General features: G+C 28.3%; 1 protein-coding gene across 1 annotated transcript; it reads left to right on the top strand.

Moving 5' to 3' along the window:
* Positions 1-485: 485 nt before the first annotated feature.
* On the top strand, positions 486-19,210 carry LOC129950890 (neural cell adhesion molecule 2). The gene is made up of 7 exons (XM_056062822.1): positions 486-1,173; positions 11,772-11,966; positions 13,350-13,466; positions 13,643-13,774; positions 14,119-14,268; positions 18,168-18,665; positions 18,794-19,210. The coding sequence occupies exons 1-7, from the start codon at positions 1,104-1,106 to the stop codon at positions 19,000-19,002; spliced, it is 1,371 nt and encodes a 456-aa protein (XP_055918797.1). The 5' UTR covers positions 486-1,103; the 3' UTR covers positions 19,003-19,210.
* Positions 19,211-22,947: the final 3,737 nt, after the last annotated feature.

Below are 22,947 nucleotides of genomic sequence, written 5' to 3'. Positions count from 1 at the left end.
ATCTTAGAACTTTAAATCTTAAACATTTCAAAATAAATCATTTAGAACCCTTAAACATTAGCAAATACTCAAACCAACATCCACAACTTTTTTTTAAAAGCTTTTGAACTTTAAAGGCTTTACGTGGTAAAAAAAAACTTGCTCAAGCTTTACTTCAAAAATCACTCAAAAGTCTTTTAAGAGTGGGACCGTATTATTAACCGGAAATAGAAAATTATAACAGTTTTATAAAAATTCACCAGTATCCTAGCCCAACTCTATTCCACCACAAAAGCTAAAATCATTTATACTTCGAAATTTTTATTTTTCGAAAATCCTTTGCTGACTCAACAAAAACTTACTCAACACTTTCACATGTTTAGGCAACATTATCCTTACACTCTCTTCGATACTCGAATTATTAAATTCTAAAATACATGAATCTACCGGATGCTAAGAATACTTCATTACGATGTCCTTTCAGTGTGATTCAGATTCGAGATACTTTAAACGTTCCGATTAAATACTCCATCTTCCCTTACAAAAACCTCCGCATATTATGATAGCAATGTAAACTAGTTCACGTGATAATAAATTAAGTTTCTTTTGGCGTGTTGTATATGCGATTGCGAATATTCTTGGCGGAGTTTTTACCATCATTCTTTGGTCCTTATAAGTTCTGAAGCTTTTTTTTTTGTCTTCAATTTTACTTTTTTGGCAAGCTTAATATAATGCGATATAGTTTTTATATTCGTCCTTAAGTTAAGTAATGTGTGCGAAATGATGTCATTCTTTTTGAAATGTGCTTTGCGTATTTTTTAAGCTAAAACAAAAAAAAAGAAATTACTGTGACGATGATTAAGAGAAATTCAAATACAAAGAAGGAATGATAACAAGCCGGCCAGTGGAATTAAAATTCTCTCGTTACTCGAAAATATTTATTCATGGTGCCAATTCAACTTAAATAATTTATATTTTTTAAGTTAAAACAAAAAAGTTGTGAAGAAAATTTAAAAGTTGAAAAAAGGCTGATATCAATACATATATGTAATATAAAGCTAGAAGTTCAATTAAAATTTTCATGATTTAATGAGAAAAAAAACTTAAAGGATTACTTACTTTTCATGGAATATAATCATACAAATATGGATATTTTACAACGACTTATAGCCTTCGTTTTTCTTATAGTCATTGGTAAGACTTTTTTTTATAAATAAGTAAAAATTACAAAAGTTAAAAGGGTCAAAAACAACTTTAATTTTCCAACCACCATTAGACAATCCTGAGTTCTAATAAATGAAATGGAGTCCTAATATTTTATCAACTCTAACTTCATATGTTTTAATGTTCTCAAAGGAAAAATATGTTACTTCCTCGCAAGTATCAATAAAATAAAATACATATTTTTATTAAAGGTTTAATCGACAAAAATTGGAATCTGATTCGACATACATTTTACAATATGACTCCTTTAAAAAAATTTATGTTAGGTTTTTGTTTGTGTAATCCTCTCATTGATTTGGGGAAATAAATATTTGTAAGGAAATTTTAAAAATCTGAAGTTACTTTGGAATGGTTAAAAACTCAATTTTATTCAAATTTGAATTCGACATAAATGTTTTAATGACTCATCGAGGAAAAGAATGATATGGCTTTTGTTTGCGAAAAAATCTAAAATCATTTGTATTAAGATAGTGTATTAGACCTTTTGATTTATTGAATCTTTGTGATAGATACAAATTTTTGTAATATAATAGTTTATTCGGCTTTTTTGCCTATTTAACAATTTTGTTTTATTTGTTTGCCCTCAAAAGTAATGACTGTAATGTGTAAAGAGATAACTTTTCACGATAAAACTTTACTCATACAACTAAAAGTTATTTCAATATTTTATGAAACAAAAATTGACTTTATGGCAGGAGAGTAGCAAATTTATTGCTTTTCAAGTTTCCTTTTTTCGGTAAAATTCGTTTTTATTTTTTGCTATAACCATTTAATATTTAGAATTTTGAATGTATTTTTTTCTTTTCAAAATATTGTTGTGCATTATTTAATATCAAAATTAAAAGGAACTATTTTTGTAAATTTTGATGTGGTTTTATTTTAATAAACTGCATACTAATTTCATTTAATATTTTGAATAAAATACATACATTTTTGTAGGTATATTTTTAAACTTAACTAATTTTTAATTTTGAGCACAGTGAGAGCAAAATTATTGGTAAAATTTTTCAATTATTTGTTTTTGGATTTTCAAAAATTGTCTACAGTTTCAGAGCATACATTAAGTTCAATGTACTAGCTTAAAAAATAACTTAATTTGTTGGCCCAGTTATGCAATATAATATAATTTAACAAATTATTCCTGATATGAAAAAAATTCATTACAACCAAAAATGTTTTTTAAAAACGTCTACTTTTCGTGTATTTATATATATTTTTGACAGTGTAAGTTAAAGTCTCAAGATTTCAATTTAATTGCTTCTGTAATCCGATTTCAGCCACAAAAACTTTAAAAGTTAAAAAAAATGTCTTTGGTTGTTATCTATAATAAAGCATACTTTTCAAACTATAATTATTGATTTTACTACCCAGCCCCTTAAAAAACTTAAAGGTTCGCAAAGAACGAACATGTTGTTATAGCTCAACTTGAAGTCTATGTACATGTATAGTTACTTATATATATTTAACAGGAAAGTAAATATTAAAACACTTATAACAACTTTTAAAAGAGATTAAAACTTACTCAACCCACCTACTCTTTTGTAATATGAGCAAATCTTTTGAATTTCAAGTTTGAAGAGAATTTCATATTTCTAAGTATTTAAGCTGTTGAAATACAGAAAGTATCGAACCTATGAAAAATATTTATTTTTCATTTAAATTCATCTATATTGTCCTTTTTAAGTGAATATTGTTTTTATTTTGAAATTCATTCTATCAATTCGATATTTTCTTTTTTTGTTCGCTTACATATTGTAGAATAAATACAAATGTTTTTGTGTTTAAATATAAAAAAGATTGTACGAATTAAGGTTTTCAAAAAACAATCTTCATAAGCGAAAAAATAAAGAAATTTACTCGGTTTTTGTTAAATATTTAAGGCATTAAACGTTAGTATGTAGAATAACTAAATTATAGTTATAATATTGTTTTAAATATTGCTAAACAATTCATCAAAAACCTTTGCCTTTGTACTTTCAGTTTCGATTGGATGGTATTGAAATCGATTTATTTTTTCGATTAATGTTTCTCGTTTTATGAAGATCTTTAGAATCTCAATCAATTTGTTAAACGTTTATATCTAAAAAATGTATGGAATTCAAATGAACTTTTTTTTAACTTATAATAACAATCAAAATCTTTCAATCATTCAATGCGATTTTTTTTAAATATATACATCTTTTAGAATAAAACGCTTCATTATGTATTCAAAGAGCCTGTTTAAATATATTTGGTTTACTTTATGTAAAAGCCTAAAAAGTCTTTTTTATATATAAAAATGTTGTCTTAAAAATATTTTTGATATGCCGTTATTTAGTGCTTACAAAATTATATAAATAAACATTTTACATTTTAATTTAAATTATCTGAGATATCGCATTTGAAAAAAATGTGATATTTTTTAAAAATAAAAAAAATAACGACATTTTTGGTTGATAGAAGCCAATTCGAGAAAAAAAATGTTAGATAAAATAAAATTCGTTTCTGAGAAAGTTCGAATTTTAGATTTTTTAACAACAAAATTTGTAATTTTGGTATTAAAAAAAGAGCCTGGGATGCCACTCACACTGATAACTTCCCATCCCGTCGCGTCTGTCGACTTGTCTTGCTTAAAAGTTTGTAGGGTTGGGTTACAAAAGTTGTTGGTTAAATTATTCTTAAAAATTTTAAAACTACCAACCATATTTTTTCGTATAAGGAAATAATTTGGTTTGAAAATCTTATTTTGTTATAGATTTTTTATCGAAAACAAATTTTTACCAATTCAAGTAGCATTTCTTAAATTTTTAAAAATTGGATGAATGAAATTAATTTGAGAGATTTCAAGAACCGAACATCAATTTTTACCAAATTTGCGTACTATTTCTTGTAGATTTCATTTTTTTGTGAAAAAACGGACTGTAGGATTTTTCTTAAAAAAAACTACTGAATATCAAAAGCAATATTTTCTGTGAAATAAAAAAAGTTTAAAGACAATATTTTTAATTTTGGAAGAACTATTTGAGTCGAAAGGAAATTTTTTCCAAGTTTTGGTATTGTTTTTTTATGTTTTTATTTTTTGTAAAAAACTGTTAGTTCGATTTTTCAAAATTTAAAAGAATGTTGACAACAATATTTTTTAAATTATAAAAGTAGATTAAAGCCAATATCTCTTAGTTTTGAAAAGATATTTGAGTCGAATTTCAATTTTAACCAACTTTTATTAATTTTCTTGTTTAGGTTTTTATTTTTTGTAAAAAAAACTGTGATTTCGATTTTTCTCAACATTTTGCAGAATGTTGAAAACCATATTTCTAATAAGTAAAAATTAGTAGGAAGCCATAATCTCAAATTTTTGAAAAAATATTTGAGTCGAAATTCAATTTTTACCAACTTTGAGTAATGGTTTTTAGGTTTTTATTTTTTATAAAAAAAAACTGTTAATTCGATTTTTCTCAAAATCTTACCAGATGTTAAAAACGTTATTTTTCTTTGTACAAAATTGGTTTGGAGATAAAAATATTTTTTTTTCGAGGCGACGCATTTTTTTCAGTTTTTTTAATTTATAAAAAAAACGTCCATTGGATTTTTTTCAAAAAATATAATTGTTTGGTATCACGGTACAATTAATTATATAAAATTTAATTCAAGTCTCTAGCGGTTTTGAGATATTTAGGGTTAACCAAAATGTTCACCTTTTTTTAAATTGATATGGTAAAAAACACGCTTAACGCGAATCTACTCAAAACCTTAATTTTCAAGTTTGAGCTGAATTTTTGGTTCGTCCCAAGTATTTGACAAACTAATAATTCCATCGACTTCAATGAAATTTTATTTTAGACACTATGACTTTACACAGAATTTGTATGAGTACAAATAATTCAACTAACATATTTGTAAATAAATAAGACAAATCAAAAATATTCAATTTTCAGTTTCAGAATATTACGAACAAAAAATATTATTGCTATTTAGTATTTTTTTAGCACTGCCAAAATTATGTTTTTGCAGGTAGAGTTATGGTAAAATGAAAATCGCCAGTTTCTTAAAAAAATAAAATTCTATTTACTAATAACAATCAAATAAATTGGTCTAATATTTCGAACATTTCGACAAACAACTACACATTTAACTTCGACTTCAATTGAATGTATACATTTATAAGTTCTTTAAGAGACAATTTGGCTAGTAACAAAAAACTTAACCGATTATTCATTCTTTTTCTAATAATTTGTTCGTTATTCTATTAACTGACCTCTAATATATAAATTGATCTTAAAAAACAATTTTTAGTATCTAAAGTTTTGTTTAAATTTTGTGTGAATTAAAATAAATTTAAATACTTTCTGAGACCAAATGTGTGAATTAAAAAAAAAACTCAAATGGTCCTTGCCTTGTCATTAATAATTACCGTATCTAAGCTAGTAACCTACTAATATGCATTAATACGTGCGTTTTGTTCGCATTTCATATATAGTAAAGTGAGAAATTCCCAACAAAACGATCCGCAGTGGCCAGATTTTTGTATTTAAAATTTGGTACAACTGAAAGAAGATCTGTCAAAATAATAATAAAAAACTTCAAAAAGGGGGTTTGTTCGTAGACTACTACATTAACATGTGGTGTTGAAGCGAGCTTGAAGCTCTCCTCAATTCTTTATATACCTGAATCGAGTTGAGATTTATCTATTCTAAACTGAGATAAACCTTTTTTGGAAACATAGCAAAACATAAATATCTTTTCTATTGTTTTTTCTTGCAAAATAACCCCAGTTAGTTCATTTTCACTAACAAAACTAAATAATATCAATTTAAAACATACATGATTCCAAATGCAGATCTACTCAACGAACACAGCCATCGAGATACAAATGCAATATCAATCGTACCAACATTTGAGAACGAAATCACATAAGATGCATTTGAGTCTCGTATAAATGTCAAAAACCTATCCATAGTGAGATTCTACTCTAACTTTTATCGATGTTATTCTTACTGTGGATATTGTTTTTGTTATTCGTGTAAAATCCTACTTTACTATGGATAGATTTCCCAACAAAACACTTGTATTGTTTAAAATTTTGCAGCGATTGCCTTACAGAGTTTTGAAAAAGAGTTTTTTTTTTAAATTTTATTTACCATTACCATAGTGCTGTTATATACCAATAACAAAGTACAGTTGTGTTCATAAAAAAGCAGTGCTCTCCAAATAAAATAAAAAGGCAAATAATGTTAGCTTACAATTAGTACTTTGTTGCATAACCATTGTTTTTTATGATGCTTGGCATCTATGTACGTGGCATGGAGTCCACTAAAACCTGACACCTCTCTACTGGTATTGCGTTCCAAGAATCACACACTGCTTCAAACAATTTTTTCGAATTCTTGAGTTTAGCTTTATGAACTGCGTTCTTAACATCTTGCCACAAATTTTCGATGGGGCTAAGGTCGGAGGATTGAGCGGGCCACTCCATAACGGATAACTTCTGCTCAAATCATGATTTTGCCTTTTTTGACGTATGCTTTGGGTCATAGTCTTGTTGGTATACCCAAACTAACGGCATTTCCACTTCAGCATAGGGTAACATAACTTCCTCGAGAATTTTTACATAATCGGTTGCATCTCTTATACCCCGATGGGATTATTTTCCCTCCACCATGCTTCACTGTTTTAATAGTGTCAGTTCTGTCAGTTCTTTCAGTAGTCATCCTTTTTGGTTCTCACGTTTTCGGTTTATTTTGCCATTTTAAGACGTTACTGACCATTTTTGCTAACAGCCTAGGATGTCTGGAATATTTTGGTAGGTTTTTCTCTCCAAAGGCAGTTTTTGAATACGTTTTCGAATTGCTTCGGTGCAGTATCTTGACCGTCCCATTGTTTATTTTTGAGCCAATATTTATTAATTTTTTTTATACGAATATGTTATTTATAAAAAAAAAGAATTGCGGATTGACCAGTTTTATAATTAGCTTTACTTTTACAACTAAAAACAACCTCTATGAAGCTGAATTATTTATTGTAATGTGTTTATCATCGGAAATAACATAAACAACATTTTCCGTTATTATATTTTTATTATATTATTATATTAATTCATGGTTGACGTGTATACTTGTTTGTATATTTTATTAAATTTTGTCTGTAAATTTAAATAACATACAATCGTATAAGTTACATGTGTGTATGTAAATGTAAGCCAAATTGCAATTAAAATAAATTTGCCCCGATAAATACGTAGGCGCAATTTAAAGTAGGTTTTTGTGTTTTAAAATGAAAAAGAATTAATTAAAAAAAATTATTTCAACCCATGACCCAAGGGCTTCAATTCTTTATTATTATGTTTTACCAACAACAATATTATATTATTCAGGATGAGAGATTGTAGATTTTTTTTTCCTTTAAGCGTCCACATGGCTGTCGTCCTCGTCTTTGTCGTCTGTCATAAACTCTGAGATTCGAGGGTTCTTATAATGCGCAAACATATTCCCTTTTATTTTAATTAAAGTTTAAATAGACATTTTTGTGTTTCAAATTTCATAAAAACGTTTCTGGGGAAATATTAATTGTCAGTTTGAATGTCCATGTTAGACTATTATTAACTATGAATTAAATAGATGTAATGAAAATGAAAATGCGTTTCATTATTTTTTTTTGTTCAATGTTTGTTTTTATGTTTAACCACCTATCAATTAAGCAGGGTGTTAACATTAATAAAACAAAAGAGCAAAAGCTTGCGTGAAGCCCTCTTTAGTCCAATTTGTTAAATACAGTGTAATTAAATCAGCTGTTCGTTAAACGTCAAAAATTTCATTTACAGAATTTGTTTATTGCGCTATCAAAAATTATCTTGATTTGTATAAACTCGTACCAAATTTTAAGAACTGAATATTGAATGATGCCAAAAATTAGGAACATGTTGAAATAATATGAACGAATTGCATTTAATGATTTACTAGTTTTAAAACGATTCAGAAAAAAAAATGATAATTTGTTTAACAAAAGTGAAATTCATGTTAATAAAGGCGACAATAAAATTTGTTTAAAATTAATATACAAAATTGGAAAATTTTATTCTACAAAATCCTTAGAGAATTTCAACCAAATTGTGTAAATTTTGTTTTCATACAAAATTTATCAGTTCATTCATTTAATGGTTAACTCATCCAGTGTTTTACATCATTGCGTGAAAACTCAAGTTAAAATTTAATATACATTTTAACATAAATAAAATATAATAACCGAAAGAAATGTATGCCTGCCACTTCTGTTTTAATCAAATTTCGTTCAGTAATTTCAATATTTAGAGAGAAAACCACTCCGATAACTTGGGTAACAAAAGTTTTCATAGTACTTAAAATGTGTACTTAAAGAACTTTAAAAAGAATGCAATCAATAAAGTTGAAGTTGGAAATTTTGGCCGAAATATAGCTTAATTTCTTTTGTATAAAATGTTCTCGAATTGAATTTTTGTAAATAAATTTACCAAAGTATAAATTGGAATAAGATTGAAGTTAATATATTTATGTATGTATTTTTTTCAAGATATTTAAATCCAAAATCAATTTCACTAGTTTGTTGTAATTTTGTATTTGTTAATTGAAATAATGCCAAATGGTTTTTTGTTGAAAAAAAAAAATAATTTATAAAATTATATTCCAGTTTAATTTTTTACCAATTTCGTATGACGCCACATTGTGTAAATCAACAATAACAAAACAGCTTCAATTCTAGGTTCGTAAGATATTTGGAATAAATCGGCTCTCAAAAGATAAATCAACATTTTTAATTTGGGAAACAAGACCGATTAAAATGTGTAGCTTTCAGCGGGTAGTCAGAAATTGAAGAAATTCTTTACATATGTATAGTGTAGAAAAATGTTTACAGCAAATTAAGTGCACTCTAATTTACCGAAGAAGGTTTGAAAAATAATCTAACAACACATTAGGATAGTAAAGAAGTCGAAAAAGGTGGGTCCCACGATTTCGTACGTCTGTCCCCGCATCCCAAACCATTGTGTTCATTTGGTTCAAACTTGGAATTTAAGGTTTTTCGCCGATTCGTTAGGCGTTGTTTTCATTTATTTTTTTTAAACAAAAAATAATAATTTTTTGTCCAAAAATCAAAAAATTTAATTTTCTACAAAATGGACCGATAGATTTGTATTACATTTTCTTTAAAATTGTTTTTCTTGCCTTGGCTTTTTTAAAACAAGAAAATTTACGTAAAATGTACATATGTATGTATATTTAGAAGCACTAAATAACTGCTTATCAAACATATGTACATATTTTTAAGACAGAATTTAAAAACAATATATTCATATACAAAATTAATTTAAGAAACAATTGCTTCAACGGTTGTCAAAACAAAATTTAGTAAATCAATTTCTTTTTTAAAGAAATAAAATGGCATTTACATTTTTGAAAAAAACAACTTATTTTGCAGGTATTTTTTAAATCTAAAAATATAAGAAACATTTATCAACAGACGGAAGCGGGTCGAAATGCTGTATTTTAAAATACTGTATGGTCAAATTTCTGTATGATATTGTACGATACTGTATGGTCATAATATTGTATGGTTATTATTCTGTATTTCAAAATACTGTGTTTTAAAATGATGTACTTTCAAAATACTGTATAATACTGGAAATTTTGACTAATTAATTTGATGCAATTGTTGGTTGGGTTAGAAAAGATTAAATTCTTTATTTCGATAATAAAATTACATTAATTTAAAGCAAAAAATTTAAGGACATGGCGTTGTTGCGTCTGCCTGATATACATTTCAGTTAAAAATAGTTTAACATTATGAAAGTTTTTTTTGTTATGTTTTTAGTATAAGAGAATAAAAACTGTATTTTTTAGTGATTTTTTTTTAACAATTTTCAAATATAACAGATGAATGATTTTAAAGTCTTTAAAGATATGTATACAATTTTAACATGATTTGTAACACAAAAAATATGAGTAGGCATAGCTCATTTTTTTTTCTTTTTTTTCGATTTTACATTTTCATTGATTCGAAACTTAAAACATCAATTTGCTGTGATCTGAAACACAAAATCTTTAAAATAAACTTTCCCGTTTTTAAAACATTTTCAATTTTGCCGTGATTTGAAACACAAAAAATATTAATTTCTCAATCGCCATAACTGTATACATGACCGCTCAAAAGCTACTTCTATAAGTTAAAGCATGTTTGCAAAATTTAAACAGATTCGTCCAACCACTCAGTCCGTTAAGAATGTCAATAAGTTGGTCCATAGAAAAAAAACTCACTTGGAAATATAGCCGTCGTATTTCTTGTAATATTGGAGAAACTGCTATGAAATGATCATAATCCTTGTTAATTATGATAGAAACAATTTATGCACAAATGTGAGAGAGATCGACTAACTAAGAAGAAAATTAGAAAGAGAAAATAAAAAGAAAATACCATTTATATTATTTCAGAGACATATAAAATATCATAGGTGCATATGTTATTGTTGAAGAGAGTATATTAGAACATAAAGCTAATAAAAAATTATAATGATGTTTTCTTAAAAAAAGTATTTTGTTTTTAAAATTCTGTATTTCAAAATGCTGTAAAAAAGGCTAGCAAATAAATATTGTTTTGATAATGTAAAAAAATAGTCAGCACTTTTTTATTTTGAGATACAGTTTTTTGATCCAAACAGTATTTCGACTCAAACCCAAATAGACTTTTCATCAGCAAGTTTGCGCAACCCAGTTGTGCCTTGTGTATTTAATTTGTTTAGATTGAAATATCGTTTGAATTTTTAACAGAATGTTCCCTATGTATTTAAACAAGCAAGAAAGCAGATTTGTATAGAAGGGTAAGGAAACAGAAGAAGGAATGTTAAATTTTAAAATTGTGCCATATTTTGCAATTTAAGCCTTCTATCACTTTAGTAGGTATCATTATTGTACAACAATAACATATTAAAGTACCATAAATATATTTTTTTTAAACAAAGTCTCCCTCTGGTTAGTGCCAGAAAACCATTTTACGTAAACCAAAAACGTTGACAATTGTCAACAATAAGTCAATAACAATTTTAAAGATTTTTAAAGTCCTGAAATTAAAACAATCCCTGAAAATGTGTTGCTATTTCTTCATCAAAGTTACATCCTGTTCCTCAATATTTAAAAAAGAGTTTGAAAACTAATGAAGAACTTGTGCTAGATTTCGAATTTTTAGTTTCTGACATCAATTGTTATTCTTATTACATATAATCTTGTTCATCAACAAGTATCTCCAGACTTCAACTACGAGTAAACTGATTGTGAGTACAAGTCATCCTGTTTCCAGGTTTTAACTTTTAGCTTCATTGTAAGCGCGTCAAAGAAAAAGCAATGATGTTAGAATAAGGAAACGTACGTATAGGAATGAAGTATCATACACGTGTATTTATGTAGATATTTAACTTCAACATCCGAAAACATGCCAAGAAACCTACCTTCAAAAAGGAATTGTACAATTTTTTATCATACATCATAATATTCTTTTATTTTTTCAAATATAGTAATTTCTCTTTGTTTATTTTGTGTGTGTGTTTGTGTTTTTTTTTTTTATATTTGCAGTTTCAACATCCGGAACTGACCAAAGCAACGTACTTACTTTAGCTCCATCATCTGATGAAATCAGCCATTTTGTAAATTCTTCCTTCATTATATTTTGTAGATCTAATAACACAGATTTGAAACCACAATGGAAAGGACCATTGGGTATAGAAATAGATAACTACAAAGGACGAGTACATATAGAAGAGAATCCTGGTAAGAAATATATGCACATACATATGTAACTGTTTACCTAATAAATTATTGAAAATATAGGGTGTTATGGAGTAAATGGTGCAATATTTGTTTTTAATGATCTAATACACTGAAAAGTGGTTTTAAATTTTGTTTAGCTATTTAACTCTATTTTTTTTAACAATTTCTTAAAAATGATTTCATTATTTTCTATTATCATCACACTATGGCTAAATAGTTCATCGGTTAACACATAGATGGAGCTACTTGTATTAAATCCATATGGCAGTTTTCGAACTATTAATTTGTAAAACATTACATTATGATTGAAAAAACTTTTATTAGTTTTTTGAAAAATAAAATAAAATTTTAAAAATTTTGGTTTGATAAACGTTATTCAGACCCTGAATCAGAAAATTGATTTGTTTCAGATTTAAAATAAAATATGCAGATCAAAAGATAAGCCATTTCTGGAACCAACACAAACTCAACGTTTATCAGCTATGATTGACGAATCATCATGTGTTACGATTTTAACAATTTGGTTAAGCTTTGAAAATTATTTCCAATTTTAATTACAAATTTGACACCAACAAGAAAAATAAATTCGTAAATTGTAATTTCAAGACAAAAACAGATTCATGTCTTTTAGTCTTAATCATTTTGTATAAAGTGTTAAAATGAATTTGGTTCTTAAACATTTCGATCGAAATTTTCATAATCGGATATCAGTAAACAAATAAAAAAAAACATTTTATCATACTGGCAGATAACAATTTTAAGTACAAATTCTTGATAAGTAAATCTTACAGCAATGTACTGAACTTGATTCAAATCAAAAATAAATCAATTTGTTTTGCCCAATGGAAAAGCAAAAACAAGAAAATCTTCATTTTGACAGATGTAAGACAAAAAAAAAAAACATTTTATTTTTCCAATAGAAAAATCCATCGATTTAAGAATTTTCTATCCACTTTCGTTCACTTCATAATAAAATGTTTTATATAAAAGTTCGAACTTCAGTGGTCCTTAAGTGCTTCTTGAACCTTAAGTTACATAATTCTTGTTCTTGAAATCAAACTTTCTACGAAAAACCTTTTATAACTAACTTTACGTACATATATGTACCTGAACATTATTTTGTGCCGATTGAATGGTTTCACAAGTACGTAGAGAGTTATTCTTCTTGCATCCAGATCGGGAAACCACACAACTTCTTTACACACAACTGCCTTATTTTCATTTTTGCAACCAGAAAGAAAAATATAGTAAAGAAAACATAGAACTTCATCTCGAATTTTGAAAACATAACTTTTCTCTAGAAATTGGTCATCCTGTGAATTTTTGCATTACATGAAAAAAATTTCAATTCTTGTTTTTTTGTTTTTGTTTCTGTATTTACAGGCCAGCTGGCACTAGTTTTCGAACATATCGATGTCATCGATAGAGGTACTTGGGCATGCCGTACTTCTGAGAATGACAATGATTATTATCAAAAGTCCTTCCAGCTCCTTGTAAATCGTACGTTATTTCCTATAAAATAGTATACTACTTACATGTTGTTGTTCCTATAACTATGGTACCTATACATCGTTTCAAAAACGAAAATTTAAATCCTCATGTATATTTACATTTCTTCGATATAAAAACCTATGCTCTAACTCTAACCCATGCTCCTGATTTTCTTTTCACATCAGAGAAAATATCCTTTGAGGAAACGGAACCAGTGCAGTCGGTGATGGAAAACAGAGATGCCACAGTTTCTTGCAAAGTAAGAGGCGACCCAAAACCCACAATATCTTGGTACAGAAATGGTGATCCGATAAAATGTGAGTTACCTACCATCATAGTGCTACGACTTACAACTACGTATAGCCTTAGAGTCTTGTATCTTTTTTGTTTTGCATTTGAAGTATGTATATGTATTTAATAGATATTAACATGAAAAACATCTTGTTCCTCAAAAGCTTACTGAAAAGTTATATATTTTCGTTTGTTTTGTGCATTATGTATTTTATTTGAATTTGCCTTTGTTTTTGAAGTTTTTGAGCTCAAGAAATGTACATACATAGCAATCTGCTTTTTATATGAGTTTATCTTTTGTGCCATAAACGATAGAGAATGAAAAACTATAATAAACAAGGATTTCAATGAAATTTTCTTGCACTTGCAGTTCCAAGTACAAAATTTAAGCAATTGTCCGATGGACTTTTTATTAAATCAGTATCTCAGGCGGACGATGGTGAATATACCTGTCGGGCTTTTCAAATATCAGCAACAGTGACAGATGTTCAGGATAAAACTATTTTACTTCGAATTCAAAGTAAGTATTTTATAAATTAAAAGTACATTGGTAAGGTCCTATACAAGCAAAAGGGTTTTCGGTTTTTCTATTTTTATGGGAGGATTTTCAAAATGAAATCATGCTGGCAGGCATCAGGTATGAAGATAGTATAGGTATACCTATAACGTCTTTTGTGTTGTTCTTATATGAGGTTCTTTATTAAATTTTTTGTGCACAAAGGTCTGACAAAGGAATAGATATTATCTATGTTATTTCTTTTGACAATATTTTTTATTACTTGTAACTAAAAGGAATTTCTTATAAATCTTATATTAGGTCGAATTGTTAGCAACAAAAAACAATAAATAATGCTATAGAAACCTGTAAAAGCCTGGACTATAAAGCTCAATTTTATTTAAGTCAGATATTTGAGATAATAAATAAATAAGTAGATCTCTCAAAAGAAGCTATGTTATTGACTTGGCTTGAAATTAATTTTTTGATCCACTTGTTCTGAACACGACAAGTTGGACTTTTGTCCATGATATTTAATTAAAAGTATGCCTTCAAATCCAGAATTGAAAGTAAACCGAATATAAAATTGTTTAGACTTGAATTAGGGTTAAATCTTAAAATTAGCAAGTCTTTGACTTCTTTTGTTGTTGTAAACTGACATTTGTGTGTACTTCAAGATTGAAGAATATTTAGCTTTTATCAAAAATTAAAAATAATAATTAATTAAAGGAAGTGTCGAGGTAAAACTATACTGTAGTTGTTGCTAGGTTATTTATATTGAAGTTAAATTTGGAATATTAGTAATAAATTTTAATCTAGTAAACGATGTTTTTTTCTGCATTTCAGCACGATAAAACATTGTTAGAGCTCTTTCACACATGACGATTTTCTCCGTGAGCCATTAATAGTAAACTAATAAAATTAACTAAGGATCGTTTCACACTACACGGTTTTGACCGTACGGCAAAAAACCGGACGGCGATATTTTGTTAAAGGCGCGAAGAAGTGCATATACGCTGTCATATTATACGGTCACGGCAAAATGGCGGCGGCGCCGCGTCGTGTAGCAACCGCCTACTGCCAGCCACTTCCAGACACGATTACTAGTATACTAAGCACAGGAAAAATTAACAGCTGCTGTTCTAGACAGAAAAGTACAGCTTCTTGCTGTCCATTGAGGTTTTTTCTGTGCAGAACTGTTCTACTTTTCTGTTCATTGACAAACCTAGAACAGTTTAGAACAGGATTTTCTGTTCTTGCTTTTGAGTCAGATCAGGTTAGAACAGACTCGTGAGAAATGTCAAAATCGAAGTTGTCATTTTTTGTTTTCGTTTTGATTTGGCTATGCTATGTGGTTTTTTTCTCGTAATTTAAAAAAATTAAATTAAAGTTATTTTGCCAATTTGTTTAATTTGTTTAATTAAATAATTATGAAATAAATTGAAAAAAATGCATCAAATTAGTATTATCTTAGCAATCACTTGATTTTCCATTTCAATAAATTTTTAATAATATTTTTCACAGTGAAAACACAAAAAATGAAAAAAAAAAAAATAAGCGAGAAACGAAAAATTCACACAATTTGCAATTTGTTTTTTTTTTTGACAACTGACGTTTAACTGACTGTTCTAACTTGATCTGACGTTTCTCTCGAAACTGTGCTGTTCTGATCTAGACAAAACCTCGAACACAACAATTGACTTAGAAACAAAATCAAAAAAAAAAATTTCCAACTTAATTCACACAATTTTTTTTTTATTTTGACACATTGGACAGGTTCAGGCGACTTAAGGGACTTGAAAGTAAGGCAAGTTTCTACCATCTGCCAAAAAATTGACTTTCATTAGATGTGGAAGGGTTCCTTGTCAAATTGGAAAAAGAATAAGAAATACTTTTTTTTAAATATAAAATACAGCTCCAAATAGAGTTGTAGCTTTTCTGAGGAGTGTTTTGTAGGCAATTATGTTTTTTGTAGTTTCTGCACGATCAGTTCAAAGTTTTAAATTTATGACACTTTAAATACTAACAAGTGGACTTGATCTAAATTTACATTAAAAAAACGGATGTGACTGCAAATGAAGTCCCTTATGTTTTCTGAACCTACCCAAAATCTGATTGACCAGCTTTCAAAAATTGCCTGGAAAATTAATCAAATAAATAGGCAGGTTCAGGCGACATAAGGGACTTGAAAGTAATGCAAGTTTCTAGTAGCTGATTGGCTTGCTGCCAACAAATTGCTTTCCAATTAAGACAACCTTATTGGAAAGTTGACTGGAAAGTTAGTCAAGAAAAATATCCCTAACTATCAAGTCAAGTGAACTTTATGTGACAATGACAATTGGTGATGTTATTTAATTCAACTGAAAGCTGAAATTTATTACTCCATAAATTATTTATTTTCTGCACAATTACATTTAATCTTTTTTGTAAAAGGATTCCTTGTCAAATTGGAAGAAAATAAGTTATATTTTTCTACAATACACAATACAAAACGTAATGAATTTGTAGCTTGCATGAGGAGTGTTTTGCAGACAATAATTTTTTTGGTAGTTTTTGTACAATGAACTGAAGGAAGAAATTAGTGAAGTAAAGTTCTAAGTTTAAAGATAAACAGTTGAAGAACTAACTAGTTGCCTTGGTCAAAATGTACGTTCAGAGAATGCAGTTGACTGCAAATGAAGTCCCTAATGTTTTATGAACCTGCCAATCTACCTTACTATCAAGTTAAATCTGCTTATGTCATAAGTCCAAATTTGAAATTAACTAGTCGCTTTTGGTGGAGCGTTCAAAGAATGCATTAGACTGCAGATGAAGTCCCTTATGTTGTCTAAACCATCCCAATTTGACTTGACTCTTTCTTGAATAACTTTTCAGTAGACTGTAATTTAAAAACAAAACATTGAAAGGTCATTCAGTCAAATGTATGAGTTTAATTGGGAATACTTCTTTCTTGACTTATATAACTGCGTTGCCGCTATATCCAATAAAGCTTGTGGTCAGTTGCTAGAAATTTAATTTAGATATTAAACACTACCTACATATTAGGTACTAGCAAATCACTCTGGAAGCAGTTTAGTTAAGGTATTTTTACAGCTCAAATTGAACCTTTATCAGATATAAATAATCTTTTTATCCAGTTTTTATCCTTTTAACTTTGGCCTAATCAATCATTTGTTTGCAACTTTAAATGTTAATAGTCAAAACCAAATTGTTTAACTTGTAATTGTATTTGTACAGAAATAAGTTTGGGTTATCATGAATTACCCCTTGTAATGACCCATCACTGAATCTCATTTGTGCGGATAAATTTTGTTTCGAAAAGCTTGGTTGACGATGGCCTTGATTATGCTTTGAACCCGAAAAAAGGAACTTTTATGGTGCGGTCTTCATGTGGTGCTCTCAAATTCGTTAAACATGTTAAGCAGCCTCAAAATATCATCTACTTGAGGAATTACTGCCCTGAAATCCCTTCAGATGGAAATGATGGATTGCTAATCCCCATTTCGTTATTCCAAGAAGGAATTTCAATAACAAATCTAAATACGTAGTAACCTACAAAATAATCCGATTACACACACAGAAAACAAAAAAGTTATTATGTTTTGTTTCTGTTGTAACACAATTTATGTGCCACCCTGTATTTTTGTTGTCTTGGCCAAATCGAGTGGCATTAAATTCTCTAACATAATGACCTACCGCTTAGACTATTTTATTAAACAATAACAAATTGTATCCCTAATATACTAAATTATATACATTGAATCACAAAGGACCTAATAAATAACCTGTTCCATATTCATGAATGTTTTGTACGTACGTAGGTGCTTTATTAAATTATACCAAAAATGTCCTCTGCGCTAAATTACATTAACACGCAATCTTTTATTTCTATGTTTTCCAAAAAATTAATTCGCCATATAAAGAAAAACCCCAATGGTCCAGCAACGAGACAATAAATAATTACTATGCCTATTTGGGTGGCTTTGTTAATTTATCATGCGAAGCTGTAGCCGAACCTCCAGCATCTTTTACTTGGATTTATGACAGCAAGGCAATCAGCAGCAACATCAAATCCGATTATAGAATATATTATGAATTGTATAGTTCGGTTTTGGAAATAAATGTTAGGAATGAAAATCAATTTGGTGAATATAAATGCAAAGTTGCAAATCCGCTGGGACATCTGGAACGTACGATTCGACTTAAAAAAGGACATAAGCCAGTTGCACCATCGAAATTTCAATTGCGACGAGTTTATTCGGATTCATTTGAATTGGATATCCGATCGGTGAAGTATACGGATATTCCGGAGAATATGAACACAATAGGCTATAGAGTGGAGTATATGTCGGAGAATAATTTTAAGTATGCGGCCGGGAATTGGAGTTTTGCTGAGAGGACAGATTTTAATTTTGTAAGAGGTGAGTACGTGAATACCGAAGATTGTGAGTTATTATTATTTTATTGGTAGACAATTATATTAATCTTCTTTTGTACTTAAGTAAGAACATGTTTTTAACAGTCTTGAATCGTCTTTTATTTATTGCAGGAGTTCGATTCATAGTAAAAGGCCTCGACAGAAATACCACTTATTACATGAGAGCTGCTTGTATGAATTTGGCGGGTTTGAGCGATTGGACAAAAGTTTCAATATTTACAACTTTAGCAAATAGTGCAAAGAAGACAATAGATTTAACAATAAACGCTTCGATTATTTTAAGTATGGCTATGATTTTCAATTGTTTAAAATTATTTTGATAAATTTTCTTATTCGGTGGTCATTGTAGTTTTCTTATTTTTAAATTTCTGTGATAAATTTTATACTTATTTATATGTACCAAAACTGAAAATTAATTAATTAATAGAAATTCATAAATACATATTGTTATAGATTTTGTCTTATTAAATGTACCTTCATACCCTACATACGCCTATGTATATTTATTTGAATTGTATGTTATGCCAATCATGTTATGTTTAAGCTTAAATGTTTTTTAAATTTATTTAAATATTGTTAAATTTATCATGTTTGTTAAAATTAAAACAAAAAATAATAAGTCATTATAATAAATAATATAAATACGAAAAGGAATTGAAAAGTCTATTAGTTTGTGTTTAACGAAATGAGAAAATATTTTTTTATTTTAAATAATGTTAGTTTTTTACAAGGTTAAAAGGTAAGATCAACAATGCTGTTTGCCCCTGAATTAATAACGCCGTATATCACCACAAACCGCAGCATTTTATGGTCGAAATGTCTTCAAACTTATTGGTTACACACTACGCTGGTAAAATTATGCGAAACAGAACAAATTTTTTGGAATTTTTGAAGATTATTCAAAATGCTGTATCTTATAGTTAAAAATAGTCACATCGGGGCTTTATAAAAAGCTCTGAGTTTCTACCTTTGAAATTTGTCAAGAAAAACACGACTTGTTGAACGAAATTTCATGAAGTGGCGTGAGGAAGAGAATGTTCTAAATATACTATGCACAAAAATACAGAATAGTTCAAAAAGTATGTATCAAACTTGTTATTGCTACGATGATTTTTGCATTAGGTATTAATTAAGAAGTTTACAAAATTTGTAACAAAAATTCTTATAAATGTCAAAAAAATAACTCCAGTTTAAAATCTTTTTTTGGTGCTGTAGCTCCATCGGAATAATCAAAACTTCAGTTGACCTTGAAAACGATCTTCATCAAGCTAAAGGAAAAAAAATGTTATCAAGTTTAAACTAAGTATACACGATTGAAAAATCTTCCAATATTGGAAGAATTGTCAAACGCCTTTCAATAGCATCTAATTAGGTGACAATTGCTAATTTTCTATAACTGTCAAGCTAACATTTGCTGACAATATTTGATATTTCTTTCTTTCGTTGAAAGACTTTAGAAAACAATGGGCAGGTTCAGACAACATGAGGGACTTCATTTGCAGTCAATTTCATTTTTTGAACGTGAATTTTGACCAAGGCTACTAGTTACCTAGAATTATTTAAGTTTTCATTCATGAGTTTCAATATTACGAAATTTAATTAAATCCTGTTCGCGTACCTACTCAAAAATTTCATAGTTTTTCTTAAAAGAGAGCGCTCACGAGAGAGTAAAATATTTCCCCAACCTACGAATTTTAGCCCAAGAAATTTCTTTGGACTGATTTTTGAAAAATGTCAAATTTGATAAGACTTCAAATAAATTAAATCAATTGCTCGATTTGATTGCAATTTTCAAGTTTTTTCATAAGAAAACAATGGACCACTATGATATTGCTTAAAGTTCGTGTTGTCTTAATTTATCCATTTACAAAAAAATTAATAAATGCTAAACCAGAAATGAAACGATGATGTTTCAAAATTTATATTTTTTTGAGTGTCAAATCGTGGGAAAAATTTGTGTTTTGTACTGTAAAGAATTATTACTTATTTCTTTTCCAAATTTACAAAAGACCCTTTTACACAAAACATTAAATGAAAATAAATAATTCATAGAGCAATAAAGTTCAGCTTTCAGTTGAATGAAAAGACATGTTTTAATGTCATTTTGACAGAAGTAGGCTTGACTTAATAATAAGGGGGATTTGCCTTGAATAACTTTGCAATAAAGTTGAATTGATTGGAAGGCAAATTGTTGGCAGCTGGCCAATCAGATTCGAGAAACTTGCCTCACTTTCAAGTCCCTTGTGTCGCCGGAGCCTGTCACATTTTTTTTCTGTCACTTCGACAGATAGATATTTGGGTAAAATGTTTTGCGAAAAATCTGCAATATTGGAATTTCTTCCAATCATGTATACTTAGCTTTAGGGAGAAAAAGTCTGGTTAAAACTGGATTAAGAGTCAGATACAAAGGAGAGAAAAACCAGCGTTACCACTTCTCAAAAAAAGTGAAAGTAGATTTGAAAAAAGTGGATTAGATTGAGAAAAATGGAAGTAGATGTCAAAAATCAAAAATTAACTTTTTCTTATTATTTTACACGTTTTTAAATTAAATTATTTTATATGAAAGAATTAAAAAAAAATAGAATTATTTAAGCCTTCATATCATATAATTCAATATGTTAATGTGACATTTCTTAAATTAATCGAAATTGCAAAAATTGGGCTTGTGACTTCAGGGTGTTTTGATTGCAAAGGACGATTTCTACAAGAAATAGTTATTGTAATCATAATATAATTTCAGCACATAAACACTTCTCTTTTTTTTTGACAACTTGAAATTAAAAAAAAACGTATTGAAAATAAGAAATCAATTCCAAAATAACACGAGAGCACAACCGAATTCAAAAAACAACAAATTTTAGCAAACATTTAAAAAGAAATCTATCAGTTTGTTTTGGCAAATTCCGAATTATCGGTTTTTTACAGTACAAATTTGTACTTGGACAACTATTATTTTTAGTTTTTAAAATATCAGAAACCAGACTTCTTTACTTTTGTCATGTTTGATTAAGACTTCGAGTTTGAAATTTTGTTACGAATGCAAAACATGTCATACATGAAGTTTCTTTATGTCGCAAGTTAAAATGACAAAAGGGTTAAACTAGAATATATAAAAGGGAATCCCACTGCAAATGCAAAGACTCAAGAGATTTTAAATTCTCTTGTATTTTGTATGAACATTTTGAGAATACAAACAAGAGTGATAAAGAGAAAAAAGAAGCAGATTTAGTCTATTTCTATTAGTATTGAAGAAGGAAGAAAGACAGACCTTGAAAATGAAGTATTTGTAGATTTCAATATTTTGGAGATGGTGCGAAGTAGGAAGTAGATTTGATTTTTTTTTTGAAAAAAAGAAGTGGGTCTACTTGAAGTAAAGTGGTAACGCTGAACCATTGATCTAAGATTAATATTTCATACATACGGAAGAAAAATGTATTTTTTTCTTTGATAAGGTTTTCAATTGCCTCTGTATATCCATCTGGAAAACCTATTTTAGTAAATGGGCAGGTTCAGGCGACTTGAAAGTAAGGCAAGAAAAATCTCTCTAACTATCAAGTCAAGAGCTTATGTCAAAATGACATTAAACCATGGTTTTTCATTTCACTGAAAGTTGAACTTTATTTCTCTATGATTTTTTTTATTTTCTGACCAATTTTATTTAATGTTTTGTGGAAAAGGGTTCCTTGTCAAATTGGAAAAGAAATAAGTAATATATTTTTACAATACAAAATGTTGATTGACACATATAGCTTGCCTGAGGAGTGTTTTGTAGAGAATATTGTTTTTTGGCATTTTTTGTACGATGAACTAAAGGTAGAAGTTAGTGAAGTAAAGTTGTGAGTTTAAAATTTATGACACTTGAAAAAGTAACTATCTGCCTTGTTCAAAATTTGCGTTCAAAGAATGCAGTTGACTGCAAATTAAGTCCCTTATGTTGTCTGAACCTGCCTAATGTCTCGTAGATTTGAGATATTATAAAATCAAGAGGAAATCCAACAAAGTACTAGCTACAAAGAGAACATTTTTCAAAAGCCCTCATGAAACATTTTTTTCTTTAATCGCTAAAAATAAGTCAGGTACCTTTGATGGTCGAACAGCTTTTAACTATAATTGTAAATACTTCAAAATGTATGAAACACAATATAAAAACCAATTAAGATTTTCTTCACTGGTATTTTCTCCCGAGAGGACTTGAAAAAGCGTCCGAGAGTTATGTATGTATTTTTGGCATACTAAGTGTTTATTAAATTTGTCATTTGACTTCG

Source organism: Eupeodes corollae, chromosome 3 (assembly GCF_945859685.1).
Source record: "Eupeodes corollae chromosome 3, idEupCoro1.1, whole genome shotgun sequence".
Classification (NCBI taxonomy): Eukaryota; Metazoa; Arthropoda; class Insecta; order Diptera; family Syrphidae; genus Eupeodes; species Eupeodes corollae.
The sequence above is the reverse complement of the archived record's forward strand: the minus strand, read 5'-3'. Positions and strand labels throughout refer to the sequence as shown.

What these genes read in the sequence shown, in the direction of transcription:
- LOC129950890 (XM_056062822.1), top strand. Translation starts at nt 1,104, where the DNA reads ATGGAATATAATCATACAAATATGGATATTTTACAACGACTTATAGCC. An exon ending in TATTTTACTTCGAATTCAAA is followed by an intron (nt 14,269 to 18,167) that starts GTAAGTATTTTA and finishes CGCCATATAAAG; the next exon opens with AAAAACCCCAATGGTCCAGC. An exon ending in AGATTTTAATTTTGTAAGAG is followed by an intron (nt 18,666 to 18,793) that starts GTGAGTACGTGA and finishes TATTTATTGCAG; the next exon opens with GAGTTCGATTCATAGTAAAA.